A 20717-nucleotide genomic window follows, 5' to 3' on the forward strand; every position below is an offset into this window, starting at 1 on the left:
GACACGGCTACAGAGGAAGGCAGAAGGAACAACTGGGAGTGCTTAAATTTAGACCACTCAAAGTCTTCTGTTAATTTTAGCTACATGGGAAGCTGGGAGAGGAAAGCACGGAGGCGTTTGCCTCTCTGTGTGCCCCATTTTGTAAGATTCTCCTTTAATTGCTTTTAAATGCAATCTTGAATTTGAATTTGCTGAGATTAAACACATGGTTTTAGGGTGGTTACAACTTTCTGGAATGAGACTTAATCGAATTTACGTATTTCAGCCTTCCCAAGGTAGCGCAGTCTTGCTCAAATACCTGTAAATTCATGAATTGATGAAGGGTTAAGCGTTTCAAGAAGCATTGGCAGCAATTCCTTGGCTCAGATCCCAGCTGTGTGTTCAATGTCCCCTCTGGGCTTCGCTCTGGCGTTGTCACTGTCCTTTGCAAGGGGACTCTTCCTACCGACACAATAAAACCCTGTTCTGTCACAGCTTGGGTGCCTGGTAAGTTAACATGTCAGGGCTGGAGCTCCTCTACCACGTTGGCTGGAGGTCCCACAGACCTCAGTACGCGGCTGCTGAAGAACATCTTGGGGTCTCCAGGGCTGCGGCCACTGCACATCTGCCCTCCAAAGCCTCAGTGCACCCACCGCTTCTCCCCAAGATTCCCAGCACCGAAGCCACTCGAACCCTGAGCAGCCCCTTCAAGCTCTTGGCTCAGGACAGGTTCCTCGGATGCGTCCTTCCACCAGCTCGAGCCCCTGCCCCATCCAGCCACCCTCCAGGCTGAGCCCTGGTGCTGTCTGTCCTGCAAGGTCCGGCTGTCCCCGCGTCCCCATCCCTCCAGCTTGGGAAGGGACAATTCTGCACGTCAGACAACTCTGCACAGGGAGGGGTGGGGTTAGTGTTATGGTTAGGGTTTGGCTTTGAGTTGTCCTACACCCCCTTCAACCACGCCGAGCAGCTGCAGAAGCCAAAAACTGAGCTGGGAAGTCACCTACAGCCCTGGCTCTCTCCTAGCTCTTCCATTTCCTCCTCCACCAGCCACTCCATTTGTCTCTGCTCTGGGTATGTCTTTTTCTAAAGCTCAAAGAAGCCAATTTTCCCACCGACACATTCCCAGCGGCAGCAGCCCCAGCGAGGGCAGGCGAGGGCACCGGGCTGGCTCCAGGCTGGCCTTTCACCCCTGTCAAACCCCAACCGCTGCCCCAGCTCCTTCTTCCCATCAACCACAGGTAACAGAACTCATTTCACATTTGAATAAACTGATTTAAAAGAAAGAAACCTAAGGGCCTCGTGCCCCACCAGCCATACAGCATCACCCGAACCAGCAACACTCACACCTCGGTTGGTAGGTTAAGGGTTTTCACCTCTATGAAGTTAAAAAAACAGCTGTAACTCAGAAAACTCCAGGGCAGAGATGGAGGAGCAGGGACGGGGCCGCTAAGGCTGGATGGGATCAGGACACCCACGGCGCCTGCTGCTGCTTCAGCTGCAAGGGTTTTTACTACTAAGAGAATTTCCTTTCAGTTTATAAACTTAAATCACTCCCCATATTTCTTTCACGCAATATAATGTTGCTTAAAGTGATTGTTTTTTGCTACCCGTATCAATATTTTCAGTAAACTTGGCTGAGAATCACTCCTTCAGACTGTTCCTTGTCTGGATCTGGATCCCTGAGCTCCCACTGTTCCCAGCGCGGGTCTGAGAGCAAAAAGCTGCCCTGGCTATACATTAAGCACAACATAATTTTTCTGTAAGAAAAGTCAGTATATTTATGGTTTGCTTTATAAAAGTTACTATAATACAATGGTACATAGTATTCAATTCACAAAAATATGAACAAATATGTACAGCATGACACATCCACAACAAAAACACTTTCTTCAAAACAAGGTACATACTGGTGACAGATTCTATATGCACAAAACATCCCTAAATTTATAAATTTGCTTAAAGAAAGAAAAAGCAGAAATCCTATATCTTCAAAGCAGAGCTGTTTGGTTTTTTTTTTTAATAAGGAACTTAAAAAAAATAAAGGATTTTTTTCATTTATTGCAAACTATTTTACCTGCCCCCTTTTAAAGGAGGCCCTTTATTTTCACACGGCGAATTAAACCAACCTGTTTATAGAGAAAACTGCACGGATTGGGAGCTGGGTGTTGTTCCATTTTGCTTTTAAAACTGCCCGTTGGGTTTAGAGTGTCCGTTACGATGTGTTTCTTTTCACCTGGACAAATACTACAATGGCAATTAAGGAGGAAACTCATAAAAACAAAACAAATATTAAATTGAAAAAAAAAAATCCAGTTGCAAACTCGCTTAAATACATTTTAGGTTGTCTATTAGACTGTACACATTTCCTCGCTTGAAATAAATAGATTTTGCACATTAGGTTTCAGACTGAGGGGGAAAAAAAAAAGAAGCAGCCTTGACTTGGCAATTTTTTGTCTTCAGTTTCTTAATGCTTCTAATTCCATCTATTTATTTGACCAAAAAAAAAACCATATTTATACAGAATTTACATTATACAAAGCTTGACACAAGCTGTAAATGCCACCAGCTCCTTTGCTATACTTAGTCTTTCTTCCTCCCCATCTCCTTGCCATGATTTAGAGCTGGGATCTGTTTAAAAAGAACTCCAAATTACAATAGTCACCTTTAATAAATTATTTACATGCTCTTGAAGTACAAAGAAATCAGCAAAAAAATTTCAACATGTTTCTACAAGAAACAGTGTTTGAAGAGAAGATTCTTGACTTTTGCCTATGTACAGAGGATGCATTTTTTTATACTTCAAAATCCTTTTTTCCTTATTTTTTTTTTATTTTATACAGAAATGCACTGACATGATCCCTGAAAAAGGTCACAAAAACCAGAACCGAAACTACTGGATACTTTGTTGGAGTTTAAAAAAATTTTTTTTTTGTTTTGTTTTCTCTTGTAGAAATAAGCTGCTCTGCACAATATAAACATCTGCATGATGAGCCCCTTCCCCTGCAGCCCCTTCCCCAGGACCAACCTGGGATCACACACAGCGCAGCGAGGCCAGCGGATGAATGAAGTGCTGGGCATCTGCACCCTGAACTCAAGCCAGCTTCGTGCTGGGAAAACTAAAGGTTTAAGTTCTACTTCCACAACTTTTTCTCTTGGGTAGTTTCACCTACCGAGATACAACCTTGCAGGGAGCGCAGCCAACACCCCTCTTATGTCTTAGGTGAAGTGAAAATAAATTGGGGACGTGCTTTTCAGCCAGCAGAACATTAGTAAATCTCTCTGTAAAGGTGAGGTTTCTTTTAATTTCTTTAAATTCCTCACCACTATCTCCATGGGTGCCGGGGCGCCCGTGCCGACCACAGGAGGCGAACGCTGGGTCCGATCCAGGTTGGAGTGTGAATCGCACACCTTCTCCCTTTCTCCTCCTGCCTCGCCCCTTCCTCAGTACGAGCCAAAGCACCTGGGAAGGATTCGAAAGGCACCCCCTGCCCTGCTGAGACCCGGCTGGGTCGCAGGGAGCAGCGCAGCCACAGGCAACCACAGCAGCTCATGGAAGTCATTAAAGCAGACTTAACAATCCTCACCATAAAAAGATCTGGTTTGGGGATAGGGCAGCTTTGTGGCCTGAGACAAAAGCTGCGCAGGTAGAAAACAGCAAGCCACGATTCACGGGGAAGATCAGAGAAGCCTCAGGTTTGGCTTTGGGACCAGACTAAGGTGTTTTTTCAGAAGTGCCGCGGGCCAAACAGCTCCGTTTCCTCCTGGGGTGCTTCTGGAAAGTCAGCTCTTCCAAAAATTCACATTATCTGGGATCCTAAAAAGGGATGGGATATGCGCTTCAGAAGTACCCAAGCGATTTCAGTGCTCATGGTCTTTCAGCACCCAAATCCCTTTAGTGCTCCCAAAAATGCAGGGGAGGACCCCAGCCTGCAGGTTTGGTTTCAGAAGGCCGTGAGCTGCCTCCTCACCTCTCCTCAACAACGATTAAGGCAAACTGCAGGGGCCAATCCTGTCCGGAGCACAGATATGCTGTGAAATACAAAACTGTCAGCACGTATTTAAGGGCTGGGCCGTTTGGGGAGTCTTCACCCCCATAAAACCAGTGTTAATGCACTGATTCGATAAACCAGAGAGGAAGAAGGCCAAGGACATCAGAACAGCCGCACGCAGGGGCTTCAGTTCTGAGACACAGGAAACTTCAGCGCATTTCCAAAGCTTTGCAAGTAAAAGGGCAAGCTGTAGAGATGCCAAGCAGAGCATCAACACAACAAGATGATTCTAATTTAAAAGAAAGACAATCAATCGAGCAGCTGGTTTAACTCCCAAACACTGCGGCCATCGCTGCGGCTACAACGTTCATGACAGAAAGTATTTGTGCTTCGCATCGGTTTAGGTTCTGGGTCACCATTACCCAATTGCTGGAGAGATTTATAAAGAGAAGGGGAAACAATGAAACCAAACCAAACCGAAACCGGACCGTCCAATCTCAGCAAGAGTTTCCTCGCCCTCAGATAGAAACACGGGCAGCGTTAAGGCAGCAGTCTGTGTTCCTGTCCTTTCAGGCCTTTTATCTGGAGGAGAAATTCAGATGCAGAGATCTAACCTACTTTACAAGCTTCACTCTGCAGCCTGGGCCTGGCGATTCCCCCCTCTCCGACGGCTCAAAAAACTTCCAGGAAACTCTTTGGCAAGGCTGTGATCTCTGGTTGTGGAGCTGTGGTCATTCAGCAATTATCACTGATTTTAAAAGGCTACAAGAATACAGCTGTGCAATTTGTTCTGTGGGGAGAAGGTGTCTACTTACGCAGATAATCTTCCCATTTCATAACGACATTGCAACTTCCCATTATAAGCCAATTAACAAGGTTTTAGTACAACTAATCTCTACTTCTAAAGCAGGAGAAATTCAATGCAAGCTGAAAAACTGATCCTGTCTCTACCTGAACAGCCGTGTAACAATTCCAGATCACATCCAAAGAAGTTTTTCTTTGGTGTTTTGCCCCATTTTCAAATGGAACCTCTGAAAGAACTGCAACCTTCACCTCAGCACATCTACAAGGACAAAACGGACTGAAAAATTACTTCAAAAGACGCCTTCCATATTTAAAATTCATTTTCATGCTGTAGATGGGGGAGGACAAGATTGCTCTCGCAGTCTGCTGCTGGGGACACACTTACAACGTTTGTACTGGAGGGGGAGGATCACCAGGCAACTTATTGAGTAAGAGACGGAGGAGACCTGCACGGCACAGCTTGCTCCCATCCCAGGAGGCATCTCCCACATTCAAGGACAGAGCAAATACTCCACATAAAATGCCAGAAGGGCAGGGAAATGCAGACAAGGATGAGAAAAGGTATTATGAGACAAACATCAGGCTGTTTCCCCATCTACAGGAAGAAAATCTGTTTTAAACGAGGGCTTGGTGCACGCTTACAAGGAGAGTGAGATTTCTACAGCAGAAACAGGGGCTGAATTGTCCACTCAGTTTCAGTCTCCATCTTTTTTGCATGCAAGACAAACCTATCTCCAAGAAACGGACATCCCTCAAGGCCACACGCCTTGCCATGATGCTGCAGCTACACAACTGACTCACGTTCTCACTAATGATCGTGGTATCCAAATATTTTTTACATACGGGTGCAGAGGCTTTGATCCCCCAATATACCAGCATGGCATATGAAAATTAGAGATGAGCCCGAGGCGCTGAGTTGTGATCTGCGGCTGACCCAGCTCTTTCCTAGGGTGTCTGGCTTGAGGAACTTGTTCAGGCTCATCCCTAACGAAAAGGCAGGACAGTTCACCTACAGTCTCTTTGCGGACACGTCTCCACACACACGCGCACCCGAGCACACACGCACACGTCCATTCACACACCCTCAAGCCTCTGGCTTGCTCTGTAACATCAACCTTACATTTATTTACAGCTTACTCTGAGAAATCTGTGCAATTTCAGCCAATCAAGCTCCCAGCAAACCCTAAATGGCATTTTCAGTCTCTGCTTCACATTTAAACGTTGAATGTCTTTTCAACCAACAAAACTGATGAGAAAAAGGTAGCAGCATTTATGAAAATATGAAGGTTTATAACAACAATGAAAAAAAAAAGGTACCATTATCCCATTGCGGAGCATTCATGTGGGGACTGAACAGAGAAGCTAGTGTTTGGATAGACCATGCCACAAAACGGTAGTCACCTTTTTGTGCGCGTGTTGGATCTGAAAAGGAAAGAGCACCTGAAACATGAACAGTCCTCGTAAGCATGTGCGCTTTTTGTGTTCATTTGTGATCCTGGCAGAAGTGCGAAACTTGCTTGGTTTTTTTCTTCTCTTTTTTTTTTCCTATCTTTTTTTTTTTTAATTTTTTTTCCTTTTAATTTTTTTTCTTCCTTTTTTTTTCATTAGTTTTTTTTTCCTCTTCTTTTGGCAAAGTGCAACCACACCTGGTTACCACAGTTTTGACATGGCCGAAGGTGCAAGTGTGACGAGAAACCTCGAGTTCAGTTCAGGGTTCCCCTGCAGTTCTCAGAGCCACATAAACAAGGGATTTTTACATCCTCAATTGGAAACTTGTAGTCATAGGTAATCTCCTCATTCACATTGATGTGCTGTTTGGAGTAGATGACAATCTTCTTTTGAGACTCCACCGTGATTACTTTAGCGTAACAATTTGGCTGCAAGGGTGACAGAACAGGTTATGATTTAGGCTCCTGATGGCCACGGCTTCCCAGCCTAAGTTATTCCAAGCTAAATTAAAGCCAGTCAGCCTTTCCCACAAACAGCCTCAACCTGGACCCAGGGGATTCAGGGGGAAGTCAAGAGAAAAAGGCATGAAGCCAGAAAACAGAGCGGTCCTCTTTGTAACCACCCAAAATATTCACATTCTAAGACACAGAAGAGCCTGAATGATGCTCCACCATGTGTCACAGGCTAAGAGCAGCTCAAGCAATGCTCAATAATTTGTTGGCAGCCAAGTCTTTTGAGTGTCCACTGCAGCACAGAACAGAGGGGAACGCAGCCTCCCTACCTGCCGGGGTGGAGAATTCTTTTCCCACGTGAACACTAAAAGGAGACTCTTCCCACAGAGTAACAATACTAAAATTTGGTTTGTTTTAATGAACTATTTGTTAGATGTGTTTGAACAGTGCCTGTTACGGTCCCCCAACACGGTCCAGAGCATTCTACGTTCACTCTGTCTCGCCGCATGTTTCATTTCTCAGGTCTCTCTTTATGCTCATTTGGACTCTGCTTTGATCTGCAGCTCATTAACATTTAATCATAACACTGCAAACCCCTGCTACTTCTGAAATTGGCCTCAATCAAAGCTAGCAAGGACTCGATGGGCTTATCAGTACATCAGCATACAATTCAACGAAAAAAACCATGACACTTACATTGCAGCTGTGATTAATAAACCTGGCGAAGTTTCCACATTTTGTGGCATCGATGATGGTGTCATGATCAACTCTGAACATATAACTGCTTCCGATGCCTTCATCCTCATATCGCTTTTCACGCATGTCAGCAATGACCTATGGAAAACCCCGTGTGTTGTGTCAGGACACGTTGCAGAAGTGATCTGTGAGCAGAGATCTGCGTCACGCTCACCTGAGCTGCCATTGTGCCACTCAACAGATAATCATAGAATCACCAGGTTGGAAAAGACCTCTTGGATCATCAATCATTCCTATCTGCCACTAAACCATGTCCCTCAGCACCTCACCTACACATCTTTTAAATACCTCCAGGGTATTACGCCCCCGCCCCAAGAGAACACAGATTTAACTGAAAAAACATGCTTAGGATGGGCTTCTCAAGAGCTTATCTCCTAAGGATCCGAGTGCCTTGTTTTTACAGGTTACTGAAAATTCCACCCTCATACCTCCAAACCACATGCCAACCTCTGCCCAGCTCACATAGCTAACTCCTTACAGCAGGGACTCCAACCCCTGCTGTCACACTCGAGCACTTCTTCCAGAGCTGGTTTTTGCTCACACATCACCCATGGTCCAGCTCACCTGCCTGATGTTCTGACCCACGTATTCAATCACCATCTCATCAGCTGCGATGGGCTCCATAGCAAAAAGGCCCCAGTCGTGAATGTGGCTCTTGCAGAACTTTAGTTTTTTCTTCCGAAACTGCACGAAGAAAACACCCCAAAACCCCAACCCTGGATTAGCCACAGCAGGGAAAGGGAAAGCCTGTCCCCGGGTCCAGCACTCGCAGCACGCTCCAAGCCACAAACAGTGCTGGGGTGCTTCATCCCAGTTTACTTTCCTTCGGTCTTGTGGTGACAGGAAAGGAGGAGAGAGGTCAGGAGAGGTCCCACAGGGTTGTAGCACCTGGGTTTTTACCACTGACCATATCTGAAGGAGAACAGACCCTTTGAGGGCACCGGTCTCTGTTCTGCAGAGCCCTGCTGGTTCTGATGAGGGCTTGAGCTCCATCATCACATACTTATTTATAGCCATTTACCAGCCAGGTTATGCATCTGCTTCTCATAAGCAAGCACACTGGACTAAGTGTCATGTTTTCCCTGTGACTGCTCTCCTGCTAAATTATTTGAATCAGACGTTGCTTTAAGTTGTATTTGTATCAAGTTGTATTAAATGGAAGTAGAGGAGAGCCAGGTACAACTCAATCCTCTCCTGGGATTGGTGCTCAGTGCCAAGATGGCACTAAGATGAGACCAAGCCAGCAGGAGGCCTTAGAACACTCCCAGCCAGTCCCTGCGCAAACCAGCAATCCATGGGTGACCTACCTTGAGCTGGTTGAACTTCAGCAGGTCACTGTCACAGCTACCAGTGAAGGAGGAGAGAAGCCTGCGTTGCTCTGACCGCCTCTCGGAGCCAGCCCGGGTGGAAGCGTGAGGTTGGGCAGGGATGCTCATACCCTGAGGGGACAAATGGGCGATCAAAGCTGACCCGACACCCTGCAGCCTCCCTGGGAGCAACCCCTTGCGCTACAACTCATCACCCCAGAACATGTGGCCTCCTAAAACATCCCACATCAAACACCAATGCATCCCTAGCAGCTCCCAGAGAGCAGCTCAACACAGCTGCTCAAACTCCCTCCTTGCCAAAAGGCAGGAGGGATCCACCATGTGTGATACTGTATAAAACCAAATCCCACTCACACCCCAGCAGCCAGCAGAGGACGTGTCCCCACCTGTGTGTCAGCTGGAGGCTCCTCTGCAAAAGCTCGGCTATTGTTGAGGTATTTAAGTTTGTCCTTCTTATCGATTTTGTAATAGCCTTCACTTCTTGCACAGCCCGTCACGTGCTCCCGCATCCCATCGTCCCGCTTCTTTTTCTTGGGGGTAGAGAAGCTAGTAGGTGGAAAGAAGTTAAGGAGAAACACAGCCACTGATGGATATCAGACAAAACTTGCTCCATGGAGCTAACACCAGGAGCTTGGACAATCACGAAGATTTTTGGATAGGTTGTAAAAATAACAATACTAGTGAAAAATAAAACCACCACCACACGCCTACAGGAAAACCAAGGACAGTCTTTCCTTCCTAGGTGAATGCTTTGGGAAACTAAAGTAAAGAGAGAATGAAAATTTAAACATAAAAGGTTAAGCTGCCAAGAAACACCTGTTTGAGAAAGGATTTCCCCACAGCACCCGCTACATACAGCAGCAGCAGCTGCCCGGCCATCTGGACATGCTGTTTTCTCTGTCTTGAGCGACACACTTCTGTTCTACCTCCAGGAACACCCTGCAGCCACCCCAAGCCCTGAAGACACCGCACTGATCTCATGGCAGCAGTCATGCCCCCTCTGACTGGGGCGAGAAGCAGCACAGATGGGCGAGAGACGCTGCTCAGCCTAAAGAGCTTGCAGAGAGACACTGCTCTCACCAGCCGTGGTAAATCAGCCCCTTCAGACCCTGATGGGAAGGGTGCCTTTCAAACCCCAGCCTTGATCAGCCAAGAAAAGCTGTGCTGGTGAGTCAAAGACTCATGGCACAAGGCACCTTCAGGTCTTTGGCTTCTGTACCACCGGCAGTTCACCCCGAAAACACAGCCATGAAGCCTACAATGATTCAGACCTAACAAAAATTGCTCCCTGTGAGTCACAATATATCCTTGACACCAAAAATTGAAGCAGAGGGATCATAAAAAGCAAGAAGTGACGGCCTTGAAATGAAAGCACTGAAGTGTGAACTTGCTGCAAAGCCGGTGAGCCTGCAGGTACTCACACACAGCACAGCACGGCGTGAACGGGCACCTGGATGCACATTATTTCTGTGGTTTAAGAAGCAACAGTAAATTTGCTGTTACAATAATCCCTATCAACAAGGACATAGATTTTAACTATTTCCACTGTGCCAATGCAAACAGGCAAGCCCTGTCCTCAGCCACCCAACTCTGCCTCCCGCTGGCTGCGGGCCTGGCCACTGCTCGGCCAAGTCCTCCCTCCTCGGAACTGGTTTGGGTTTGGAACCGTTCCCCTAAATGGGGCAGACACAGACTGAGAACTACTGGGGTGATGTATTTCATCATCCTCGTAGAATATCTCCTTTAAACAATTAAATAAATCTATTTCGAGACAATTACTTTAGCACGGTAAGGCAGAAAATTATCAATTTGATTTTACACGTTGTGCTCAGACGCAGAGAAAGGAAGGACTGAAGCACACAGCTCAGCACTGACCGCAACTTGCATTTTGTTAATGTGCTACACTGGCTATTTTAAGTGGTTTGGGGTTTTTTGCTTTTCCTTCCATACCTTGCAGGGAGCAAGGGATGAGATATTTTAACTCCACACAATCTCTAGCCACACAAGACGTGGTGCGTTTGTTATCTTTAACATACAAATCCATATACCCATGGTTGGACTCGATGATCCAATGGGTCTTTTCCAACCTGGTGATTCTATGATTCTATGATATCCCTCCTAAAAACGTTAGAAGAGTTTTTAGGTTATGAGCACAGTCTTTGGGGCTCTGTTCTGGAGACTGCGTGCCTGCACACGTGTAGCGCCTTGTTCTCAGACAGCTTGAGCGCCCCAAAAAGACTTCCAGAGATTCCAAGCTCCAGCCTACGCTGCCGATCACCAGATCACGGGTAGAGGGGGAGGGGAAGGGGCTCTGCTCCACCAGAACCAACCAGTGCTACACGCATTCCCCGCTGCAGCATCGCTGGTACAGTCCCTCATCCAGCCTGGGGCTGTGTCCATCCCCAATGTGCCACTTAGAAACCGTTGCTTTTATTAGTACTTCAAATTCCAAGCAAGTTAAAGCTGCCAGCACCACTAACTCACCGTTTTGGGCACAGATGGTGAGATTATTTTTACAGCAAGTTTTAGCCCCGAGTTAGAGCCCTGTATGTGCAGGCTAGAAATTCCACAGGCAAGCTGGAAAAAGAGTCTGGTCTAAATGCAGACAGAAGCTTCTCAACCTAGCAAGGAATTCTCCCCAGAAGATGTACATATAGACTTTCCCTACAGTCCTAGACTGAAAATGCAGCGAGAACAGCCACTTCTGCTGTATTTTTGTACTGCTGCTCCAGGGAATAGAACAGTCTTGAAATTCCCTGTTCATACAAGCAATCGCTATTCTAGTAAGCAAACACTTCTTCCACCAACAAACGTGGTCTCCTGCACTCTAAGTCTCACACGACGACCACCTCGTGCATCTCACGCTGTGTACCGCAAGCACCAGTGAGAAAGGATATAAGGATGGAATACCCAGAGGGTGTCATTGAGCCAGTCCATACCGTTGTCCTGCTGCAACAAGCGGTCGTATGTGATACACATGAATTTGATATCTTCTTCATCTATGCCTCCGTTCCAAATATCATACAAAATGGTCATCTCCTCAAACTCGGAGCGTGGCCTGAACTGAGGTCGAGGTGGGGAATACTCAGGGGAAGGAATCATTGGGAGGTCTTCAGATGTCTTTTTCTGCCTTCGCCACTGTCTTTTCGGTTTCGCCTGACCTTCTTCTTCCTTGAAGTCTTCATTCCACTGATTCTCCAGTTCCTTAAATGGCAGTTTCTCTGCAATCATCTCAGCTCCTATTTTCTCATGGAAACCATCATTCCTGAAGTCCAGGGTGACAGCTTCAGGGTCTTTCGGCCCATAAAAAGCATCAGGATGTCCACTCAACAGCTCTTTGCCCACAGCACTTTCCACCAAGGCCACTGACACAGGAGGAGGTTCTATGGTTTTGTCCGAGTACCCATCCAACGAGAGGACAGAAGGCGGTGACCGTCTTGGCCGCCCTGGCCTCCTTTTGGGAAGAACAGAAGATGGTGGCGGGGGAGGAAGAATAGAAGCACCAGGGGGTACTTCTGGTGATAGTAAAACAGATTTCACTTCTGCCTTGCATTCCTCAGTGGGCATTCTCCCATCTCCGTGCACAGAGGACAGAGCCGCTACAGGGATTGGCTCATCAGGAGGCAAACCCATGTCCGTGTGGAAATCTGCTTGGGGAGGGCTGGCAAAGGGGATAGGGGAAGGAACACTGTTCATGCTGATCGTAAGGGAAGCACCAAGAGGCTCTTTAAAGGGTTTGTCATCTTGCTCATCCTCTGAAGGTTTCTTGCCAGACAGAAGGCAAGGAACGGTAGCACCAGCCTCTGGGAAAGTAGGCGTGAAATTGAAATCCCTCCCAGGAGTACGAGGAATGCCGCTGTTAATGCCAGGAGACTGGGATGGGTAGGAAAAGGGGCTTCCTGGGACCTGAGGGGAACTGAGGGTCAAGCTGCTTCCCGTAAGGGGAGCGTCGCTTCCTGGTGTGGCTGGAACAGTGTCCGTGCTCTGTGACTTAGCAAGGGGGTGCGAAGACTTGGCCAATATGTCCCGTCCAGGAGTCCTAGGAATCTCCTCTTCCACAGGCGCTTTGGTCACCGTTAATTGTTCAGGGAACTTTTCTGGAGGGACTGAAGATTCTTCTTTACCTGGAGTTGATGGCAAGGGAAGCATAGAGGATGGCACCTTGTGGGCTGGAAGCAAAAGGGTAGCAGTCTCTGCATGGACCATCACCTCCCGTCCAGGCGTGCGGGGCAGACGATCGTCCTCCTCTGCTGCTGAGGGCAGTTTTGCTTTAGCACGAGCTTCCAAGCTGCTGTCGTCAGACTTGCTGAAGAAGCTGCTTTTATTGGGCAGAGGTTCTCCCACTGGAGTCACGAGCACCTCCTCCTTATCTTGAGACTCGGGCTTTGGACCTTCCTGCACCTCTGGCTCTAGCACAGTCGCAGGTTCAGACTCTTCCACTGTAAGGGGGAAAGAGGAGAGAATCAGGAGCTTTGCTTCCACTCAGTTACTCACCATTTGCCAGTAAAGGCACGTTTAAGATGCCACAATTACAGAACAGCTCAATTCCACTGGGAGGCTTTAAAAACTTCAATGCTTTACATTTTGGAGGCATAGAATACAGCGTAATTAGACGCCACCACAGACATCCCTAATGGACCATTAAAAAACCGCACTAATTATTTGAGGATTAGCTATGACACAGTCAAGAACGAAGGTTTTCTGCTTTGAAACCCCCTGACCACCTTTATATAGACAGATTGTGGGGCGAGGACTTTGAAGGAGGAGCTGTCAGAGCCCCAGGCTATCAGCTTTTCTAATTTGGGAAGGTAAACTAATTGCAAGGCCAAGAAGCACCCTCAGCTCTCCAAGGAGGGAGCAGTGACAGAGGAGTGTAACACTCTGGAATAACACATGAAGGAAACGGGAAGCCCTTGTAATGAATGAGGAGACACTCAGATGGCATCAATGAGGCAATTTATATGCTGCTCTCTGCAGCAGCCTCATTTGTCTGGAGTTTGTTTACCCCCTTTGGGGTCAGGGCCACAAGGAATCAACAGTGAATCTTGTTAGGCAGCTCAAAATAACATTTTCAAGCAGGAGAGTAAACGGAGGTGAAAATGCCTGGAGAGCTAGAAGAGAAGCATTCCCCATTTGTGCTGAATGAACTGGAGAGTCACTGGACAAGGGTCTGATCCCTGTAACTCCAGTACAACCGGGCTGGGCTTCAGAAGGAGAACGCTGCTGGTCACACTAGATACGCTCTCCCTGTTGGCTCCAGTTTTTAACTTTTTAATTTCCCTCTAGCTGCAGAATTTGTCAACTTTTATGCATCCCACTCCTGTTTTACTAAAATGTTTCTAATTTCCATGGGTTAAATAAAATCCGCATTGAATGAGGAAAATTTCTGTCTTCCAGAAAACCAGGGAACATCAGTCATTTGAAAAGACTAAGCAAAAAAATACCATCACAAATACTATCAGGAACCAGATATAATCCTGAGACTCCACTCATGCCTCATAGCTTCCCAGTCAAATATTGCTTCATTATTAAAATAAATAAGAGCCAGAAGAGACTCATTAAGCACAGATTCCTGCTCTGTTTTAGCAGCCATGGCTTCTGTCTTGAGCTTCAGCCACCACACCATCCAACCAGCTGCCCCTGGATGATGACGACTGTTCGGTTCCTGCAGGACACTAAACTGGCCCAGTATAAGATTTTGGATACAATAACCTCAGTATTTTTAGCAGCAGACGGCTTGTGTAGAGATCTTTACTAGAAAGGAAAGTTCAGCACAGATCTCTCTCCCTGTACAGACAACCCCCAGCCTAGAGCCAAGGCTTGAGGAAGGAAGAGAACAAGAAAAATATAAAAACAGACGTATTGGATGCCGTGAGAATACTGCACTTGGAAACATGGTAAAAAATGCCAAACCACATGAAGGGCATACCTGGCCTACAGATGGGAGAGAGTGCAAGTTTTGTCTCCTGGTCTCTTTCCATAACCAAGTGTTTCAGTGTTTCAGCAGCAATAGATGCCTCTGGGACTTCACGACATTCACCTTCCCCTGCCTTGATTTCTTCCATGCCTTCATCTTTCACTGCCAAAGCTGGTTCTGCAAGTCCCAAGCCTGCTGCATCCATGTAGTCATCCACAGGATACAGCTCCAAAATAGTCTCCCTCTCATCTTCAGGAATCTCATGACCAGGAGGTTCATGCTCTGTCTCAGCAACCATGGCTTCTCTGTCGTGATCCTCAGCCACTGCTGCCTCCTCCTCTTCTTCTTCCTCCTCTTCTTCCTCCTCTTCATCATCATCATCATCGTCATCATCTGAGTCTGAACTTGATTCAAATTCAGAGGAGTCCTCGCTTTCATCAGATGATTCAACTTCAGCCTTGGAAGATGAGGGACTTGCAATATCTACAAGAAGAACAAGTTACCATTAGTTCCACTTCCTGATTCATCAAATAATCAGGGTTTACTACAGGAGCAAAGATCTCTTCCACATGTGTAACAACATGAAAAGAGCACCAACAACAGCGTGTGGGTTAAGGAGTCACCTCCCAATGTATTTACTTTTGCAAAGACTTATAATCTGTGTATTTGCATGCTCACAACAATCAACACACGAGAGGCAGCTCCATGAGCAGCAGAGCAAAAGGGAGACCACACCAGCCTCGAAGGCTACGCTTTCTGCTTCTGCTGGGACTGCTCACCTTCCTCGGAGTCCTGCTCCTCCTCCTTGTCGCTTGTGTCTATGCCCGTCTCCTCCTCCTCATCATCCTCATCTTCATCATCCTCTTCATCATCTTCATCCTCCTCATCCTCTTCATCCTCCTCCTCATCCTCCTCTTCCTCCTTTGCAAGCAAGCATTGCCAAAAATGAACAGTGTCAGACTTGTTCCAAGACCTGGCTGTCACCGCAGTAACCACCAGCAACGCTGATCAGAGAATCTGAATAATCTTACAGAGGTTCTCGCAGGACAGATCCTAATAGGAGCACTCATCTTCTAGAGAAGGTAAATCTGGCACCTGGAATTACTAGGCCCCCTTTTAGTGACAGACAGCATTCACAACTACAATCACAAACCAACACACCTTGCCAGGTGCTGCTTTCACCAAGCTTCTCCCTTCTTCCTGATCATCTTCCTTCTCCGAGGAGGACTCTTCCTCCTTCTCTGATGTTTCATCTCCTTCTTCTCCCTCACTGTCAAGCTCCAGTGGCCTTGCTGGTCTCCGCCTCAGCCCCACTGCTTCTGCATCCTTCTTTGACAGGTCAGATGTTGTATCAGAAGCATCCCTGTCCCTCTCCGACTCTGGGGAGCAAAACCAAGAAGGATACTGCTGTCAAATACTTTGCATGGGAGGGAAGGAGTTGACCACACAATGGAAACTTTTCCTTTGGGAAGATCCAAGTGAGGAGCAACGCGCCCATGCAGCGTGCGAGTCCTGGGCTTACAAGGGCTTAAGAATTTCACAGTGCAAGCAAGGGCGAGACTGGGTGCAGGGTGTTGAAATGCCAAGGATGGCAAAACGTGGGTGGCCAAAGCTGACAAGCTACAGCCAGAACAGCTAGGAGATGATGCACAAAGATCAGAACAGGTAAGCTGAATTTCATGCCTTTCTGTATTACTCCTTTATAAAACTCTGCTTCTGCACTTTGGCTTCAAAACTAGTTGTTAGTCTGAATCAACTTTACAGCACAACTAACCTGAATCCACTTTTTAAAGCAACTAAAAGGGGTATTCAAAGCTTTGTCTCATCTCTACTCTTCCACCCATTTCAGAAAAAAAAAAGTGAAAATATTTTCAAACAGATTTCTCTGGCAAAGAGCTTTGTTTTGTTTTTAAAATCACACGCAGGGCAAACTGTCTCTTACATGGTTTCTCCCACAACGTGCTCCATGAGCTGCAAGCACAACCTCAGCGCAGTGCATGAACCCGCTACTGGGTGACCTCTTGTGCATCAGCAGAACTAAAACAGGTGATGAGTTTTTCATAAAATGTGGGTCTTAAACTTCCCACCAGTGAATTTAAGAGAACTGAATCCAGAGGAGATATCAGATCAGAGTTTCCCGAGAAGCAGCGCTTTGGCTCAGACCCTTGGTTCTCTGTCTAACTGTAAGTGAACACACTGCTGTGAGGTTTAAAAGGATTCAGCTTTCTCCTGGTTTGCAAACGCTCTTGCTTTCAAACAAATGTGCTTTGCAAACCTTCATCTTCATCATCGACAGAAGTAGAAGGCCGGATTCTCTTCTGATCTCCTGCTGAGGCAGCTTCAGGTGGCTCCTTTCTTTTCACCTGAACAAAAGACACAATTAACATTTCTAAAAGTTTAGAAAAGTTTAGAAAAGTTTAGAAACAGCAGAAATCAACTTCTTAAGCAAACTGCTACTGCTTTGCTCTGCCACGGTGGCTTATGCCCAGAAACCAAGAGCCACCTCCCCAGCTCTTGATCCCTTTATTTGCTTGTAGGAATTTCATTGTGAATGAAATTCTACCCCTTTGATTTGCATCCAAACACTCTGGGTACCAGCATGGCCCATGTCATCACCAGGTACTTTGAAGCTGACAGAGAAAACCCTTGACAAATGCATGTGTCCGAGATGTTGCAGAACAAATAGAAAGCCTGAGCCTATGATAAAGAACCTCAAAACAAGTTTTATTCTAAACAAAGATGCAGACTCTCTCACACCAAGTCTTTACTTGCACCTTACATGCACTCAAAGCACTAATTTCAGGGAAGCACTTTATCTTACCCTCCCCTTTTATTAAAATACTTTTTATTTTTTATGTAAACGTTCTTTAAAATAGGTGACCCTATGCTTGCCAGTCTGAGTCTGTAAACTCATGAGGCATTAACCACACAGCATGGTCACCAGTCTGTAGGGCTCTGGGGCTCAAACCCAGAGGGGTCTGTCCCCTATTGCTCCTGCAGGGAACGTTAGCATAATGAAGACGGATCTTCCATTTACCTTGAAGGATGGCAACCGAATGGCCCCTCGTAGCCCAATGCCCAAGCCGATTCCCTCATATCCCAGGCCTTCTCCTTTGTTCCAGTTCTCCAAAAGACAAGAAGCAATCCGATCTTTCGGCTTTGGTTTTTCCTCCAGTTCTCCTCCAGATTTCACTGGAGTGAGAGACGCCTGCAACAGAGAAAGCACATCTGAGATGGAATGTTTCCTGGGAGCACACAAACTCTGGGAAACTGCTTAGACAGTTGAAGTTTGTTGAAATATCTCTGCTTTGCCCTGACACCTGTTTCTCCGAGGGCAAAGGCACCTGAAGATGCACTATATGACCACACACACTTGGACAGGAGAAGGTGCAGGAGCTCTTCTCAATAATGAGACCTTTCCATCTCTGTGAAGCCTTCTCCTCTGCATTTTAAGAAGTTATTTTCTCTGCACGATGTACTAAAACTGCTGGAGGCAAACTTCCTGGGACTCTGAGAACAGTGGCTTGGCACAGGACACCAAGTGATGTGGCATTTGGAACCATTACACTGTCAGGTTGCACAGCAGACACTCTTACTTCCTTCACCGAGTGTTTTAAAACATGACCTCAATTTCCTTCACATTCAACTTAACACACGCCAAATTACTTCACAAGAGAGAGCAAGGGAAATGAACAGATTCACCGGCCCTTGTAGCTCATTTCAGATCTCCCCTGTGCCCGATGAGGGGACCACGGTGTGACCACCTTCAGAAGAGTCAGAATCCAACATAGCTTCTAGAAGCAAAGGTCGTAAACGGAGAGATGGAAGGCGAAGACACGGTACAACAGGAACCCAGGGCCTGAAGCCTGAGGGAACACATTCCTCCACTCAGGTAGAAGCTACCTAGTGCCAAGGAGCAGCTGCTGCACAAGGGTCCTGAACTCTGAAGGGAAGCTATGGAGCTGTTACACACCACCATCCTCATACACCACGAGCCCTGAGCTCCCAAATGCTGCAGGAGCCCATATGGTCTGCTCACAGCTAGGTGAGAAATAAAGCTACGCATACACCTCTTAGAAAGAACTCAAATGTGCTTTGAGCAAGTCAGCCTAACGCTGCGTTATCTACCTTTGCTTGCTAACCCACAGAAGTGAAAGCAACTTGAGACCTTCTAGCTGGAAAGACCTTTCTTCATTTTCGCATAAGGCACAGTAGAGCGTGTCAAAAGCAGAGATCCCTGTGTTCACTTAGTGACCGCAGCCCAACTCCAGAAAACCTGTCTGAAGGCTCCAATCTGGGAAACAGGAAAATCAAAAGATTCATGTGAAGCACTTAAGGGTCCACAAAACTTGGATACACAGCCTGACCTCGACTCAGTCACAACAAATCCCTCTTCACCAGAGCCGAGGTGTGAAGGAAGAGTAGGAATTCAAACCTCAGCAGCCACAGAGAGCCAGACGAGCAGGAGAGAGGACGCCACGCTCTTCTGCAAAGGCCACTGGAGGTAACGGGCACTCCCATCAGTCAGCAGTGTAACGCTGGCTAAAAACCAGCTTCTCTTACAGACATTAGCAGAGCTAATTTGCCAAAACTGGCTGTAATCACCGAAGAGGAAGTGTAAGCTCAGCTCTCCTGCTAATAAGGGACAAGACTAATGGGAATATCAAGCAGAGAATCCAGGCGGTGGCATTCAAGGCCAGAGATGGCTGTTTTTTCCTGGCACTCTGCTTAATGCGTCTTACTCAGGTTTTCAAACCTGAACTCATCACTAGATTTGGGAACAGGGGAGAGTTTTCCCCCAGCTCAGGCTTAAACAAAGTCCATGATACTCACTGCCTTCTCCAGCAACACAGTCCTGAGAAGCTTTCACCCCCTACATTTTCCATCATGCCTGAGGTAGGACACCAGCTTTACCTTGAATTTCCCTGCTCTTTACCTACGGCAAAATGCTTTTTGGCAATCAACCAGCTGCCTTTGACAGAACAGAGCAGACAAAAAAAGGAAAAGAGAGAAAATGAGGCCCGTTTTGTTGCCCTCCTGTGCATCCTTGAAGGTTTCAGGAGCTGCCAGCAGCACCGTATAGATAATAGTTGCCATCCTAATAAACTTGAACATTGCTGGCCAGTCAGGGGAAAAAAAAAGAAACCCACAAGGCTTCCTGCTTTTACACTTGGGGAAAGTCAGAGAGAGAGAACAGATCTGCAAAGCCTCTGACCAAACAGGGACACACCTACTGTGGGAGCTGGCATGCAGTGCTGCTCAAGCACTTCAAAGATGAGTTTTGATCTCTCCTGTGAAAGAAGGGCTGCTGCAGGTGGTCAAGGACAGGAGATATTAGAAGTTATTACTCCTCCCTACATATCTGCCTCATTTATCTCTAAAGAAAAAAAAAAAACAAACACGTAAGCCTGCACATACGTTGTCTTGTACTTCCAAAGCCTCTGAAAACAATATAATTTCTTTAACTACTGTCCATTAGTAAGGAAAAACTTGAAGAGTTCCAATTACAGCCATTAGGAGGGAGGAAATGGGGGATGCAGGGCCTGTTTTGGGGGGTCATTTCAGCTCAAATAGTACCTCGAGGCCTTGGTCCATTCTAGAATAACCAGTGTGAGGGCAAATTGTGTGGGGAACTGACCTACAGCTGCCACCGGCTCATCCCCACACGTGCATAAAGACACCAGCAAAAGGAAACACAGTTTAAGCTGAACACTCCTATTTTTTTTTTCCCTTTAGCAAAAGCAGGCAGCTTATGATTGAGAAGGAATCCGGCCCCACACCAGTGTCAGAGGGTGCCCAGTCTTAGCAGAAAGGAGGCTCTGAAATGCATGTGATTTTTCTATATGCAGCAGCAACACGTGTCCTGGCAGAGGCTTCTCCAGGCGGTGCCCTGCAGCAGCGACGGTTCTGGCATTTCTGTGCCTGGGCACAAGTGTTTTTCCGTGCAGCAATTTCATATTTTCAATTAGGCTTCTCACATCCAACGCAACCTGTGGCAAGGATTCGAGCAAGCTGCTGCGGTGCAGTCAGCTTCCCTTCCCAG

At 46.8% G+C, this 20717-nt stretch overlaps 1 protein-coding gene across 1 annotated transcript in view; it reads right to left on the reverse strand.

The window, feature by feature from the left end:
- Window positions 1–2475: 2475 nt before the first annotated feature.
- SETD1B (SET domain containing 1B, histone lysine methyltransferase) overlaps window positions 2476–20717 on the reverse strand; it is a 51203-nt gene continuing 32961 nt past the window's right edge. Inside the window, exons 8-18 of the mRNA XM_069871039.1 lie at window positions 17712–17882; window positions 16950–17037; window positions 15836–16053; window positions 15454–15595; window positions 14687–15157; window positions 11655–13196; window positions 9144–9310; window positions 8737–8868; window positions 7994–8113; window positions 7370–7507; window positions 2476–6649 (exon numbers count right to left, since the gene is read on the reverse strand). Of these exons, the coding sequence (XP_069727140.1) occupies window positions 6476–6649; window positions 7370–7507; window positions 7994–8113; window positions 8737–8868; window positions 9144–9310; window positions 11655–13196; window positions 14687–15157; window positions 15454–15595; window positions 15836–16053; window positions 16950–17037; window positions 17712–17882 (3363 nt within the window). The 3' untranslated portion in view covers window positions 2476–6475. The remainder of the gene's footprint in view (window positions 6650–7369; window positions 7508–7993; window positions 8114–8736; window positions 8869–9143; window positions 9311–11654; window positions 13197–14686; window positions 15158–15453; window positions 15596–15835; window positions 16054–16949; window positions 17038–17711; window positions 17883–20717) is intronic.

Source organism: Phaenicophaeus curvirostris, chromosome 17 (assembly GCF_032191515.1).
Source record: "Phaenicophaeus curvirostris isolate KB17595 chromosome 17, BPBGC_Pcur_1.0, whole genome shotgun sequence".
Lineage (NCBI taxonomy): Eukaryota > Metazoa > Chordata > Aves > Cuculiformes > Cuculidae > Phaenicophaeus > Phaenicophaeus curvirostris.